The sequence below is a fragment of the Mesoplodon densirostris genome, chromosome 6 (assembly GCF_025265405.1).
Source record: "Mesoplodon densirostris isolate mMesDen1 chromosome 6, mMesDen1 primary haplotype, whole genome shotgun sequence".
Taxonomy (NCBI): Eukaryota; Metazoa; Chordata; class Mammalia; order Artiodactyla; family Ziphiidae; genus Mesoplodon; species Mesoplodon densirostris.
The window spans coordinates 110,717,801-110,732,471 of NC_082666.1; the positions used below are offsets into that span (position 1 = coordinate 110,717,801).

At 39.1% G+C, this 14,671-nt stretch overlaps 1 protein-coding gene across 4 annotated transcripts in view; it reads right to left on the reverse strand.

Annotated features, from left to right (window-relative positions):
* Positions 1-1,970: 1,970 nt before the first annotated feature.
* Positions 1,971-14,671, reverse strand: part of IARS1 (isoleucyl-tRNA synthetase 1) — an 81,731-nt gene continuing 69,030 nt past the window's right edge. For all 4 annotated transcript variants that reach the window (XM_060102397.1, XM_060102395.1, XM_060102394.1 and 1 more), the window contains exons 31-34: positions 12,820-12,945; positions 10,743-10,886; positions 9,867-10,019; positions 1,971-2,485 (exon numbers count right to left, since the gene is read on the reverse strand). In XM_060102397.1, the coding sequence (XP_059958380.1) occupies positions 2,403-2,485; positions 9,867-10,019; positions 10,743-10,886; positions 12,820-12,945 (506 nt within the window). In that variant the 3' untranslated portion in view covers positions 1,971-2,402. The remainder of the gene's footprint in view (positions 2,486-9,866; positions 10,020-10,742; positions 10,887-12,819; positions 12,946-14,671) is intronic.

Here is a 14,671-nt window from a genome sequence, read left to right on the forward strand (position 1 = left end):
TGGGAAGCAGCTGCATAGCACAGGGAGATCAGCTCAGTGCTTTGTGACCACCTAGAGGGGTGGGATAGGGAGGGTGGGAAGGAGGCGCAAGAGAGAGGGGATATGGGGATGTATGTATCCATATAGCTGATTCACTTTGTTATAGAGCAGAAACTAACACAACACTGTAAAGCAATTATACTCCAATAAAGATGTTAAAAAAAATGGTCAGAGCATAGGGAACTATATTCAATATCCTGTGACAAACCATAATGGAAAAGAATATGAAAAATAATGTATGTAAAACTGAACCACTTTGCTGTACAGCAGAAATTAACACATTGTAAATCAACTACACATTAAAAAAAAAAAGAGTATATGCTATCATGCCTGATGATGTTAACCTGTCCGAGGTAGTGTTTGTCAGTTTTCTAAACTGTGAAGTTACTTTTTGCCCTCTTCATACACTCTACTCTATTGAAGTAAGTCACAAAGTACAGCCCTCTCTCAAGGTGTGGGGAGTTAAGGCACACCATCTTGTGAAAGAGTATCTATATACATTATTTGGAATTTTATATAGATTTGTCTCACCTCTCTCATTTATTTGTTCAAACATTTATATCAGCATGTACTCATGGATATTTATTTTATACTTTGGATTTTAATTCAATACTACATTATATGTTTGTTCAAACTGTTCCAGCTTTGGCCACTGGGAGCTCTTTCAGGTTGGCTTCTATCCCTCTGACATTCAAAACACTTTTTAAAATTGTGGTAAAAGATACATAAAATTTACCAACTTAGCTATTTTTAAGGATCAAGTTTAGTATGTTAACTATGTTCACATTTTTGTGCAAAAGACCTCTAGAACTCTTCAAAACTTGCAAAACTAAAACTATTCCCATTGAACAACTCCCCATTTCTCCTTCCCTGCAACACCTGGCAACCACCATTGCATTTTGTTTCAATGAATTTGACCACTTTAGGTACCTCATATAGGTGGAATCACACAGTATTTGTCTTTTTGTAACTGGCTTATTTCACTTTGCTTAATGTCCTCAAGGTTCATCCTTCTTTCTTAAGACTGAATAATATTCAACTGTATGTACAGATATATTTTCTTTATCCATTTATCCCTCAGTAGACATTTGGGTTGCCCCACCTCTTGGCTATTGTGAATAATGCTGCAATGAACCTGGGTGTGCAAATATCTTTTCAAGGCCCTGCTTTCAATTCTTTTGGATATGTAAACAGAAGTTGACTGTTGGATCATATGGTAGTTCTACTTCTAATTTTTGAGGAAACTCTATACTGTTTCCCATAGTGACTGCAACATTTTACATTCCCACCAACAGTGCACAAGGGTTCCAGTTTCGCTGATACTTGCCAACACTTGTTATCTTGTGTGGTTTCCTCCAACTTTGTGGGTATGGATTTGAATGCATTTATTCTAGCAGCTAGAGACGCACCATTCAGAGCTCCTTTCAGGAGAATCTGATGTAGGAAGTATAGTTGGTTGACAGCTTCTAGCTACTACATTTTCAGATCAATGGATCCATCTGTGCTGAGGCCATGGTCCCCCTCAGCTGCTCCCAGCCACTGACTGAGCAAGGCATGGGTCCAAAGTCAGGTCATTTCTGCCTGAAGGCTCTCTCTACCTTTGCCTTTACTCTCTCTCCTTTATCTTTCATGTATGCTTCCCCCAATAAATTCTTGCACATCTAATTTTCTCTTGGCATCTGCTTCTTTGACACAGGATTTTGGGAAGAAGTGTAATTAGATACTTAGTCTAGTGTCTTAATATGGAAGTCACTATTAAGTTTTTGTGTTCTTTAAAGATTGCAAATTCCAAGTTTCACTGAACTATGGGAGAATGAATTACTTCTAACATGTTTATTACCTGTGAGAAAGTCTATTGTTCTGATTTACTAAAAATATTCCATCAAATTACCCAGGAAAATCCAGGTAGCAAAAATATATAACACTGTCCATTCCTTCAAGAGATTTCAAATAAGTTTTAAAAGGCCACAGAATGATATATATATATGGACAGATACAGAGATATATATATACACGTGCACGCACATACACACACACACACACACAGTATACCATTTAAACAACTACTATGTTCTATACTTAAAAATTCAAGTATAGAAATATACTCTGTAGTGCTGAGGTAACACTGTAACTTTTCCTCAACATGACTACATAGGTGTTTACGGTTAAGTGTGACTATTACTGTGAAGTCTCAAGTCACTTGATCAATTCCATTTCAATTTTAGACCAAAAGCAGTATATTATACATGCACCTGAAGGAAATATCAATATGTCTGTGTCCGTGTATGTGTCCGGGGTTGGGGGGAGGGGAGAAGAGGTATATGCCAGGGAAAGGTTGACTGAACCACACAGAGAGCTGAATGTTAGAAGTCTGCTGTAGTCGGTAATACAGAAACATACACAGTCTTCGTGTTCAAAGTCTTCATGGGGATTTCTTCTGTAATTTCTAGAATGGAAAGAAGAAGTTTTAAAGAAATCATTTTTCTACCTATTCTGGATGAATATTAAAAAAATGTTAACTGCCTGGGTAGTAAGAAATTCGGCCTCACCTTAAGAGAAACCTAAACTTTGTCCCAGCTACTGGGGGCACTTCTGAAACCCTGGGATTTCCTGAGTGACAGGAGCATCTTTTGTTATTTATTGTAGGCCACTGAACACACCTGATGGTTTATGCTAATGAGATGACTGAGGGTGGAGCTGTCTACACCAGAAAGACCAACCGTACGAGCAATCATACGTATGTAATGAAGCCTCAATACAAACTCTAGACACCAAGGCTCAGGTGAGCTTCCCTGGTTGGCAACACACTGAACGTACTACTGTCATGTATTGAGGCTAGGAGGTAACACTGTCCATGCCTCCTTGCAGAGAGATAATCTGAAGTTACATATTTGGACCCCCTCCCAGATTTGGCCCTGTGCATCTCTTCTCTTTGCCTGGTTCTAGTTTTTATCCTTTCCCTATAATAAATGTAGTCATGAGTACAATAGCTTCCACAAGTTCTGTGAATCCTGCTAGCAAATTATCAGACCTGAGGGTGATTTTTGGAAACCCTCTGAACTTGCAGTTGGTGCCAGAAGTGAAAATGGTCTTGTGTGAACTCTTTTGTCTGAGCCTGTAGTTGGTGCCTAACTCCTTATACTTGGGGTTAGAAGTTTTGGGCAGACTTCTGGAGGACTGTGCCCTTAACCTAACTAACTCTGAGTACTGCCCAAGATGTCCCCACACTCCCACACGAACAATATTTCCTATGTCTTCAGAAAAGGCCTAGAAGCAATGCTAAGCAAGCAGCTCAGATTTGTGGTTCCTAAATATTAACACCCTATAACAGGAAAAACTTCCATGTTTGGGGAAGAAAGAGTATACATGATAAACCTAGGACAGCTTGCAATGTCAGAAAGCAAGAATTTATCAAAGACTAAAGACTCAGGTCAAAAAATACAGGAGCCAATATAGCTAAAGATAAAAAAAAACCCTGAGCATCCAAAAGTATAACACAAATACTATAGATCAAGACACACTAAATATATTAAAGCTCAGAAAAAAGCGGGGCAGTGGTGGGAGAAGAAGAAGGGAAAGGAAGGAAGGAAGGAAGGAAGGGAGGAAGGAAAGAGAAAGGAAAGGAAGAGGGAAGAAGGAAGGAAGGAAGGAGAAAATTTTTTAAAGTTCTCTGCCTACTGTGGGGCATTTTGCATCTAGCCAGATCTGAGTTCAAAGGGAAGGACCAACTTTCTCTAAAAATGGCTCCTGTCCTAACAGGAACCCTGGATAAGAAAAGATACTCTCAAAAGCTGCCTCCTTAATAGATAACTACAGGAGCTGGAGAAGATATTTAGAATCTAGTGGAACAAGCAAGAAGGCATCAATGAGTTTCTAAAACTGTAAGCCTTATGAGATCCTTCTAATTTACCAAATTATTAATATTTTATGAAAGATAATCTTGAGAGAAAGAATACAATGAAAATGAGGCAAGAGATGTCAGATTGGGAAAAGACACTAGATTGGAAAGAATACCAGGTTTCTTGATAATCTTGGGTGAATAGGTTAACTTTCAAGCTTTCACCTACTAAACTTGCCCAGTCAACCTTTAAGAGCAAAAAGAAGGTAGTAAGACATTATAGGTAAGATCTGGTTTGTGAATCATAGGTAGTAGTACTAATATCTAATTCACATGGATGTGATTCTATCCTTCAGCTTCAACCAGGTACTTACACTTGCATAGAACAAGTAAAAATGATGACACTTCATTTTCACTGCTCAAATGCACTTGGTGACCAATGGATTTGAGGGCTAAGAAAAAGAAGTTAAGAATGTCTTTGAAGTTTCACACAAGGTTATCAAAACAGGAAGCTACTCCTACTTGTTGATGCTGACTACCAAACCATCATGAAAGAGCCAAGTGTGTTGGAAGGAGAGTGAAAAAAGCCTTCTGATAGAATGAAAGCTTCATGGACATAACTGGAAAGACAGATAAGGACCAGAACAGGAAGGACTTTATGTGTCAAGATAAAGATTCTGAGGCATTAGATAATGGTGAGCCTTGGGGGATCCGAGCAGGGGAACATCATCAAGGGAGGAATGTGCATGAAGACAATCTTGGTGGAAGAATACAGCCTGCAGACAGGCTGTCTCATTAGATGATGAGGCCCTAAAACTAGTGAGGGGTGAAGAGACAAAGGAGAGTTACTGAAAATAAATCTCAAGCAAAATAACTGTGCTTCATTAAAGAGAGAAATGCAAGTGGAAAAGAAGGCTTTTGCTTTTAATAATGTAGCAGAAAATGTCAAAGTATAATATAAAACATTAATTAAAAAAAATTTTTTAAAATTAAAAAAAAATAGCTGAGCAAGGGAAGAAAATGAGAGAAATCCACAGAGCCCAGAATGTCATGAATCCCAAGAGGTAGCTGAACATTAAGATTTTCTGGTGGGCCTGGAGGCTTAAAGATTTGGCACTAATAGGCTATGAAAGTGAGAGAAGAAAAATCCTAGGGTCTACACAAACTGGGGAGTCCACTGAAACCCCCCTCAAAAAACTGAAACCTCAAATAAGGAGCCCATGGAAAAAGGGTAAATTATAAAAAGATCCTTCACCACAGAGAAAAAACAGTTAAGAGAACGTTATGGGTTTAATAATGGCCTTCCAAAAGACATGACCATGCTTTAATTCCTGAAAACTGTGACTGTGACCTTTTTTGGAAAAAGGAGAAACAGACAGAAGAGGTGGCAATGAGGCAGAGATCAAAGTGATGTAGCCACAAGGATGCCCGGAACCACCACCAGTAGCTGGAAGAGGCAAAGAACAAATTCTCCCCTAGAGAATACAGTCCTGCTGACACCCTGATTTCAGACTTCTGGCCTCCAGATCCGTGACAGAATACATTTCTGTTGTCTCAGGCCACCCAGTTTTTGGTAATTTATTGCACCAGTCACAGTAAACCAATATAGAGACTTGCCCCACTTAGCCTTGGTTTGGGGAGAGGTAGACAGAACATGTTCCCATGAGAATTCTGGCCCCTTGCATGACTGGGGCCAGAACTTTCTAAACACTCTCTGTGGCCCAAAATAATTGAGTTTAAAGTGGGCCAGGGTAGATAGTGTCCCCAAAGAATTAAAGAAATGTTCCTTTAAAGTGGACATCAATATCACAAAACAGCCAGCCAGAATCAACTTGGTCAGAACTCTAGAAAGCAATCAAACGTTTACAGCAACCAAGTGAATGTTGAATCAAAGAAAAGGCAACTTGAAAATGGCAGGAAAGATCTGTGTTTTTACTTGTGCTTTACCAGCTCCTTTCTAGCTTGGTGGTGAGCTTGAAGACAGTAGCCCATGTTTCCAGTGTGGGACCCTGGTTCCTAGTTCCAGGAGGAACAGAGCAAAAGTACTGAGCTTGTTCTAACCTGTCTGGGAGCTACTTGAAGGGCTTACATAAGGTGCTTGTCTCTGTTTTGCCTACTTGGAACTCACTCAGGGTGGAAAAACGGTGGGCACTGCATGAAAACCAAAGGCAAACAAAAAACCCACGGCTGCCTGGGGCAAAAGATTATGGATGAGACAGGCAATAGATTGCTTAAGGCCTGGGAGGAAAAGTTTGGGCAATGAGAGCATTAAAAAGTGCCTCTGTATGCTGAATAATTTAGAAAGCCACATTCATGCCCAGGGCAGTATGCATACACAGAAAGACCTGAGAAGACCCTAAGCATTTGATTCTGATAAAGGTAAAAAGCTTTTTTGGCCAAATGTGGCTGATCTTCAGGGCTCAGTGAAAACAGGAAGAGAAGCCTGAGGCCTGGCTGAGCTGAAGGAGTGGACCAGAACAGAGCCAATCTTTAAAGACTGGGAGAGGTAGGTATTTTGTTTTTAAATTTTTAGTTCCTGGAGGTCAAGGAAATCTCTGTCAAAATAATAGCTGAACATAAGCTAAAGGAACAGAGACTTCAGGGACTACATACAACCAGAAATACAGTCTTTGTAAAAATAGTTTGGAAAAGTCATAAACAAACAGACTGTAGCCTTCAATCATCAAACACAGCAAACCCTGGGGAAGAGAACCTGATTTCCAGAGTCACCAAATTCAAATATCCAGTTTTCAAAGAGAAAAAAAAAAATTACAAGCATACAAAGATATAGGAAAGTATCGCCCATTCACAGGAAAAAATAATTAACACAATCTGTCCCTGAGGGAGCCCAGATACTTGGACTTACTAGACAGACTCTAAATCAACTGTCTTAAATGGAAAATAACTGACTAATGGAAAGGTCAATGGAAACCGCATACAAAGAACAAGCCACGGGCCTCCCTGGTGGCGCAAGTGGTTGGGAGTCCGCCTGCCGATGCAGGGGATGCGGGTTCGTGCCCCGGTCTGGGAGGATCCCATGTGCCGCGGAGCGGCTGGGCCCGTGAGCCGTGGCCGCTGGGCCTGCGCGTCCGGAGCCTGCGCGTCCGGAGCCTGTGCTCCGCGGCGGGGGAGGCCACGGCGGTGAGGGGCCCGCATACCGCAAAAAAAAAAAAAAAAAAAAAGAACAAGCCAAGAAAACAATGTATCAACAAAATGGGAATATCAACAGAGAAATTATAAAAGGAACTAAACAGAAATTCTGGAGCTGAAAAGTACAATAACTGCAATTAAGAAGTCACTAGAGAAGCTTAACAGCATAATTTAGCACACAGGACAAACAGTGAACTCGAAGATAGGACATTTGAAATCATCCAGTCTGAAGGAGAAGAAAGAAAAGAGAATGAATTAAAGTGGACAGAGCCTAAGGGGCGTCTGAGACACAGGCCAAGTGGAACAACATACACACTATGGGAATTTCAGGAAGAAAAGAATATAAAGAATATTTGAAGAAATAATGACCAAATCTTGATTGCAGCAAGAGAGAAGCAAAATACCAGGATACTCAATAAGATTAAAAGATTAATTTCTAATCAGAAACCATGAGAGCCAGAAGGCAGTGGGACAACATATTTAAAGTGCTGAAAGAAAAAACTATCAACAAAGAATTCTCCATTTTGCAAAACAGATTTTTTTCTTAATTTTTCTTCACAAATTAAGGAGCAATGAAGACATTCCCAAGTAAACAGAAAGTTGAGGGAATTCATTACTGTTAGAACTGCCCTCCAAGAAATGCTAAAGGGATCCTTCAGGATGAAATGAAAAGATGCTAGACAGTAAGTCAAAGCCATATTGTTGTTGCATTTTTAATTTTTAACTCCACTTTTTGTTTTCTACATGATTTAAAAGTAAATACATAAAACACAGTTAAGCACTTATGTTTTGGGGAACATAATTATGAAGATATAATTTCTGACAAGAATCTAAACGGGCAGAGCTGTATAGAAGCAGAGTTTTTGTATGTTATTAAAGTCAAACTGGTATCAATTCAAGTTAAATTGTTATAAATTTAGGATGTTAATTGTAATCATCATGGTAAACACTAAGATCTTAAAAAACACACACACACAAGAGGAAGTAAAAAAAGAAAACAGTAAACTGCAAAAAATGAACTGAACACAAAAGGTGGCAGTAATGGAGGAAATGAGGAGAAAAAAGGTACAAGGTTTCTAGAAAAAAATTCCCAGTAAAATGGCAGAAGTTCTTCCTTATCAGTAACTTTTTTTTTTTTCTTTTTAACCAAAGCCTAACTGACCCGGGGAAAGGGAAATACCCACCTCTAGCCCCCTTTACCTTCCTTTCTTACCTAAAGAGGAAAAATTTTAAAGCTGAATAACACCTGGGAGGGTCACAGCCCAGAGGCACAGGCTTACTAAAGACTGAGAACTGATCATAAAATTATAGAACACTTCCCCCACTTCTCCTCCCCCCATACTTTACTACAGCATCATATGGGCTCCTGTATGATAATAGGGCATTACAGCTGAAAGAATGGGCAAAGCTCTGACCATATTTAAAAAGGAATCTCTAGGGAAACCATAAGACAACAGAAGGAAATTTGAGCCTCTGGAACCTACAGCAACAGTAAACAATAAACACAGCCTAACTCCTAGCCAGATAAACATAAAACCTTACAATAAAGGCCTATTTACCTCAGTTCCTCTTCCCCAGTACATCATGTACTGCTATCGACCAAATACTACAAGGCATTCTAAAAAGGAAAAAACACAATAGGAAGAGACGAAGCAAGCAACACAACCAGACTCAGATATGGCAGAGATTTTGAAATTATCAGATGGGGAATTGAAAATAACTGGGATTAATGTTAAGGACACTAACAGAAAGAGTGGACAATATGCGAGAACAGATGGGTGATGTAAGCAGAAAGATGGAAATTCTAAGAATTAAAAGGAAATGCTAGAAATCAAAACTCTGTAACAGAAATGAATAATGCATTACACCAAAAAATTTATACCCAGGTACAGCATGTTCAAACTGCAGAAAATCAAAAGACTACCTTTGGAAAAGATAATGCCTAGCAATTTTCCACCAGTGCTAGGAGACACAAATCTTGACTCAGAAAGTCCAATAAATCCCAGGCTGTACAGCTGAATAAATAAAAGGCTGAAATGGTAAAAGGTTTTGAGTTGGGGTGACAAGAAGGATGGCTATAAACAGAAAAACCCAACCCAGATCCCATCAGGGGAAGCTGTTTGAGGAAATGATTCCAGTGGCAGCAGCACTAAAATGAACACCCATGTGTGACAGGGAATCACATATAGAACCGAACTCGGGGGAGGGCTAAAATGTCATAGAGAAGTTGTCAGCAGCCACAGAAGCTGAAATCACCGAAGTGGATGATATAAGTGGGAGAAAGAGAAAACATGTCCTCGAAGACACTGGCCTGTGCCTTATCCTGACTCTCTGTTTTCTGAATTATGGAATGGAGAATATGTCAACTAATGACCTAGCTCTTCACAGTTTTATGCAGCTCACCGAGAAAAGGTATGCTTTATAAGTTGCAAAGGAGGAAGTACAATGTCAGTTATGTTTCCTTCAAGCTGTTCTTTTAAAATACAGTGATCATTTTGATTCTCGGGGAAGAGGACAGTTTTAGGATCAGCAGATAAGCTAATTTACCTAGAAGCATGTATTTTGATATACCAATATAATTTTTAGATTATTTCCAAAGCAAAAAGTAATCATCCTTTGAATTATTTTCTTCCTTATTATCTACTTTATACATATCATCCTTTTAATTATTATTATCTTAACATTTATAGTTTGGCAAATTTCTGGAGAAAGAGCAAAAAAAGAAAAAAAGTATAACAATAGTACTATCTCTTACACATATAATTGATGGCATCACAGTATTTTCAATAAAATAAAAACAAAAATGAAAAACAATGAGCACGTTCTATAATCTCCTCACCTTCTGTTTGAGCCTCATTCAAAAACAGTTTTAGCTTCCTGCTCCGAAGGCCAAACACCTTGGCTGTTTCATACAGAAGACCTTGGTGGGTCAGCCCATTCTGCCCAAGTGGATTTTCAAGCAGGAGAGTGCCTACTGTTCCCATTAAACACTCTACAGAAAAAAAAACCCCAAATGGATTAAATCCTGAGAGTTCACCCTCTAGCTAGTGGATCCCTAATGGAGGTAGTGAGTAGACAGTTCTAATGGGTAGAGCTAAAGGCTTTGAAAGCCAGCAGTGGGTACAAGAGCAAGAGTGGGATTAACTGTACAGTCTGCAGAAACAGTCTTAAATATCTCACAGGGGGAAAAGAGAAAGGGAAGAAGAAAAAACAACTAGTATAAAAGCCCAGTAGTTTAGGGAAGAGATATTCAGTAAACAGTCAAATGAAGAGCCTGAAGACAGTAATAAATGTGCACAATGAGGACCCCAAAATATCAAGGAAAAATAAGTATCGATCTAGTCTGTTGATTAAGGCATGGATATGTACTACTGTTCTCAGAACATTTTCCAAGAAAAAAAAGAAGGCAAAATTTAAGACTACAATGTTCTGACATTTAAACAGTTCAGCTTCATTTAGCTGTAATTTTTACCTAACCAATTTACCTCATTTCCTGACCATGTCAGATGGAGGGGTGTTTCTACATAAATACACCAAAAGAAACAAACAAGCTGTGAGTATTCCCCAAAGAAGTGCTGGAGTCTACATTTTAAATTACTAAGTTGAAGCTGACTTAAAAAATCCATATAAATCAGAGAGATTGAACATTAAAGGAAATCTTAACATCTAACACACCTGCCTGCTGAGGGTGTTCACAGCTGGGGGAGGCACGCACCTTGTGGGTCTGCATTCAAGAGCTGTAGGTTGATATATTGACAGAGAAGAGTACTAGGACTGTTGACCACAGAGGGAGTTGATCCTGCAGCCACACAAAGTGTTTTTCCACTAAGACTCAGTAAGTTGGTTTGGTTTTTTATTTCTAAAAATAACAACAAAAAAATCATTCTTTCAGGGGGAAAGTTCAGAGCTGAAGTCATTCACTTTTTCCTATTTAATTATTAAACTATCATGTATCTTTACAGTGATGCTTTCCACTTTATTTCTATTTATCAAAGGATACTGTCTTTTCTATAAAATCAGGCTTTAATGACATGCAAATAGTAGGAAATCTTAATGTTGCAAAATAGCATAATATTCATAACTTATAAGGCAAATTGTTTTTTCCCCTTTTAGTATTTTTCCTCCATATTATAGCTCCTCTTAAAATTTCCTCCTATGTCAGAATCCTAAACTTTACCATGAAAAGGCGGCTTATATTAAAAAAAGATAATTATGATCAGAAGATAAGCTGACTAATGAACATATGTGGAAAAGAGCAAGACACACAGAACACACATAGTGTAATTTCATTTATATACAATTGAACATTGCTTAGGGTAGAAGATTAGTTACAGCCACTATGCCACTAAAGGTTAAGGTGGGGCTCAGGCATTACTCAGCTTTCACAGGCTGCCATCTGCTGGGTCAGAGGAGACAGTGAGCTAGACAGATGTGAGTTCCAGTATGTCCTTGCTTCTTATTCTACAGCGACTTGAGACAGAGATCCAAGCTGTCCACTGACTTACTTACCAGCTCCCCTTGGTGGATCCTGGTGACAGATTTTTCTCAGAGCCCCCAGTGAACCATCTGTCTTCCAGACCTTAACTTTCTCAGTTTCCCCACATCATGTTTGCTTCCCTTATCCAGCCCTTAACAGATAAAACAGCAAATGGCTGTCCACAGTGCTTCTATCAATTTCCAATCCAGCAGGGAATGACAGATCCTATTACATAATATCCCTGACATCTGATATTGTGAAATTTTTCTAGTTTTTGCCAATTCGGTTGCATGTGATAGTACCTCATTGTGGTTTTTCCTATTGAGGTTCAGCAGTTTTCCCTTTATTTATTGGCCATTTAGATTTCTTCTTTTAAGCTACTGATATTTAAAAGTTTCTGAAAATGAACATTCAGGTTTGTTAAGTGAGTGTACTAGTTTCCTTCGTCTGCTGTAAGAATCACAAACTGGGGAGGGAGGTGGGGTGGGGTGGGGTGGGTGGGACGGCTTAAAACAACCGAAATGTATTGTCTCACAGTCTCTGTAGGTGAGAAGTCCAAAATCAAGGTGTTAGTAGGGCCATGCTCCCTCTGAAGCCTGTAAGGGAATCCTTCTTTTCCTCTTCCTAGCTTCTGGAGGTTCCCAGCAATCTTTGGTGTCTCTTGGCTTGCAGGTTTGCCTAATTCCAATTTCTGCTTTTTTCACCACATAGCCTTCCCCCTGTTTATGTCTTCACATGGCCCTCTTCTTATAAGGACACCAGTCATACTGGAGTAGTGCCCACCCTACTCCAGTATTACCTTAACTAATTATATCTGCAATGGACCTATTTCCAAAGAAGGTCACATTAGATGGTACTGGGGGTAAACATAAGGACTTCAACACATCTTGGGGTAGAGGTGGGGGATTTGGTGGTGATGTCACAATTCAACCCATGACAGTGGGAGGAAATGGACTTATAATTCTTTAAAATTTTATTTAAGCTTGTCTCATTGAGAATCTGGATTTAGCAAGACGCAGACACTATGTTTAATAAAGTTAAAACACAACAGGGAAGTCTCTGAAGCCTAGAATGTATCACATGGCTAACAGTAAAGGGTAGGATTAGAACCTTCATCTCCTAGTAAGTCCAGTGTTCTTTCAGCCATATCACACAAAGAAAGCATAAAGAGACACGTGCGTGCAGGCACTACTGTAGAGGCTGGCCCTGACTCAGAGTCGGGAAAAAGGCAAAGGTTATGTTACCAAATTAAGATCCTCAATGATCAATCTCGTGTCAAAGGACACAGATGAACATCTTTTGACTTTCTACATACCTGTTTCACCATGGAAGACAGCCAGCTCTCTATTTTTTACACCAAAAATGCTAGTAACAACACTCTTCAGCTTTAGAAGGTCCAACCTATTATCTCCTTTTGGATTTTCCAGAAGTAGTACTCCACCTAAAAAGCCAAAAATATAAGTGAAACTGAAGGAAAAAAAAGTTAAATTTGAATAAAAAGTCAAGGGGAACACATCATTTGTATATTTTCTTTGGTAAATGCCTATTCACGTCTTTTCCCACTTTCTAATTAGATCTAAAAGAAACGGATGAGTTTTGAGACTTCTTCATATATTCTAGATACATCCTTTGTTGGATATGCAGTTTGCAAAGATCTTCTCCTAGTCTGTAGCTTGTTTTTTCATCCTTTTCACAGGATCTTTCACAAAGCGGAATTTAAAATTTTGAAGAAGTTCTATTTATCAGTTTTTCTTTTTATGGATTGGACTTTTGGTATAAAGTCTTAAAAACTCTCTGCCTAATCCTGAATTCTAAAAATTGTTTTTTTTCCTAAATGTTTTATGTTTTTTTAAAAATAAATTTATTTTATTTATTTATTTATTTCTGACTGTGTTGGGTCTTCGTTGCTGTGTGCGGGCTTTCTCTAGTTGTGGGAGTGGGGGTTACTCTTCGTTGCGGTATGCAGGCTTCTTACTGAGGTGGCTTCTCTTGTTGCAGAACACAGGCTCTAGGCGCGAGGGCTTCAGTAGTTGTGGTGCATGGGCTTAGCTGCTCTGCGGCATGTGGGATCTTCCTGGACCAGGGCTCGAACCTATGTCCCCTGCATTAGCAGGCAGATTCTTAACCACTGAGCCACCAGGGAAGCAAGTCTGTGATCCATTTTAAGTTAGTTTTTGTAGAAGGTTTAATAGTTAGGTCTAGGACATTTTTTTGCATGTGGATATCTAACTGCCTAGTACCATATAACGAAGACTACTCAATTAAGTTGCTTTTGCTCCTTTCTCAAAAATCATCTGGCCACATTTTGTGGTCTATTGTGAGTCTACTTCTGTATTCTGTATCTGTGACAATGATTTTTGTGTCTATTCAATGCTCATGCCACACAAGTCTCCAGATAAGTCTTGAAGTTGGGTAGGGTAATTTCTCCCACTATATTCTTATTTTTCAAAAGTGTTTTAACTATTTTATTTTTTTCTCCGTCAAGAAAATTTGGCTATATCTACAACAAAATATTGCTGAAATTTGACAGGACTGAGTTAAACTTATATATTAACTGGGGGAGAACTGACACGTTTATTATATTGAATTTTCCAACCCATGATTATGGCATGTCTCTCCATTTATTTATTTATTTATTTATTTATTTATGGCTGCATTGGGTCCTCGTTGCTGTACGCAGGCTTCCTCTAGTTGTGGCGAGCGGGCGCTACTCTTCGTTGCAGTGCGTGGGCTTCTCATTGTGGTGGCTTCTCTTGTTGTGCAGCATGGGCTCTAGGCACGTGGGCTTCAGTAGTTGTGGCACGTGGGCTCAGTAGTTGTGGCTCATGGGCTCTAGAGTGCAGGCTCAGTAGTTGTGGCGCATGGGTTTAGTTGCTCCGCGGCATGTGAGATCTTCCCAGACCAGGGCTTGAGCCCATGTCCCCTGCATTGGCAGGCAGATTCTTAACCACTGTGCCACCAGGGAAGTCCCTCTCCACTTATTTTGATCTTTGATTTTTTCATCATTATTTTGTAGTTTTTGACACAAAAGTCCTGTACCTGTTTTATTAGATTTATACCGAGGTATCTCTTTTTTGAGCAATTGTAACTGGTATTACATTTCAAATTTCATTCTCCATATGTTCATTGCTAGAATATAAAAATTAATTTTTGTATGTTTATCTTAT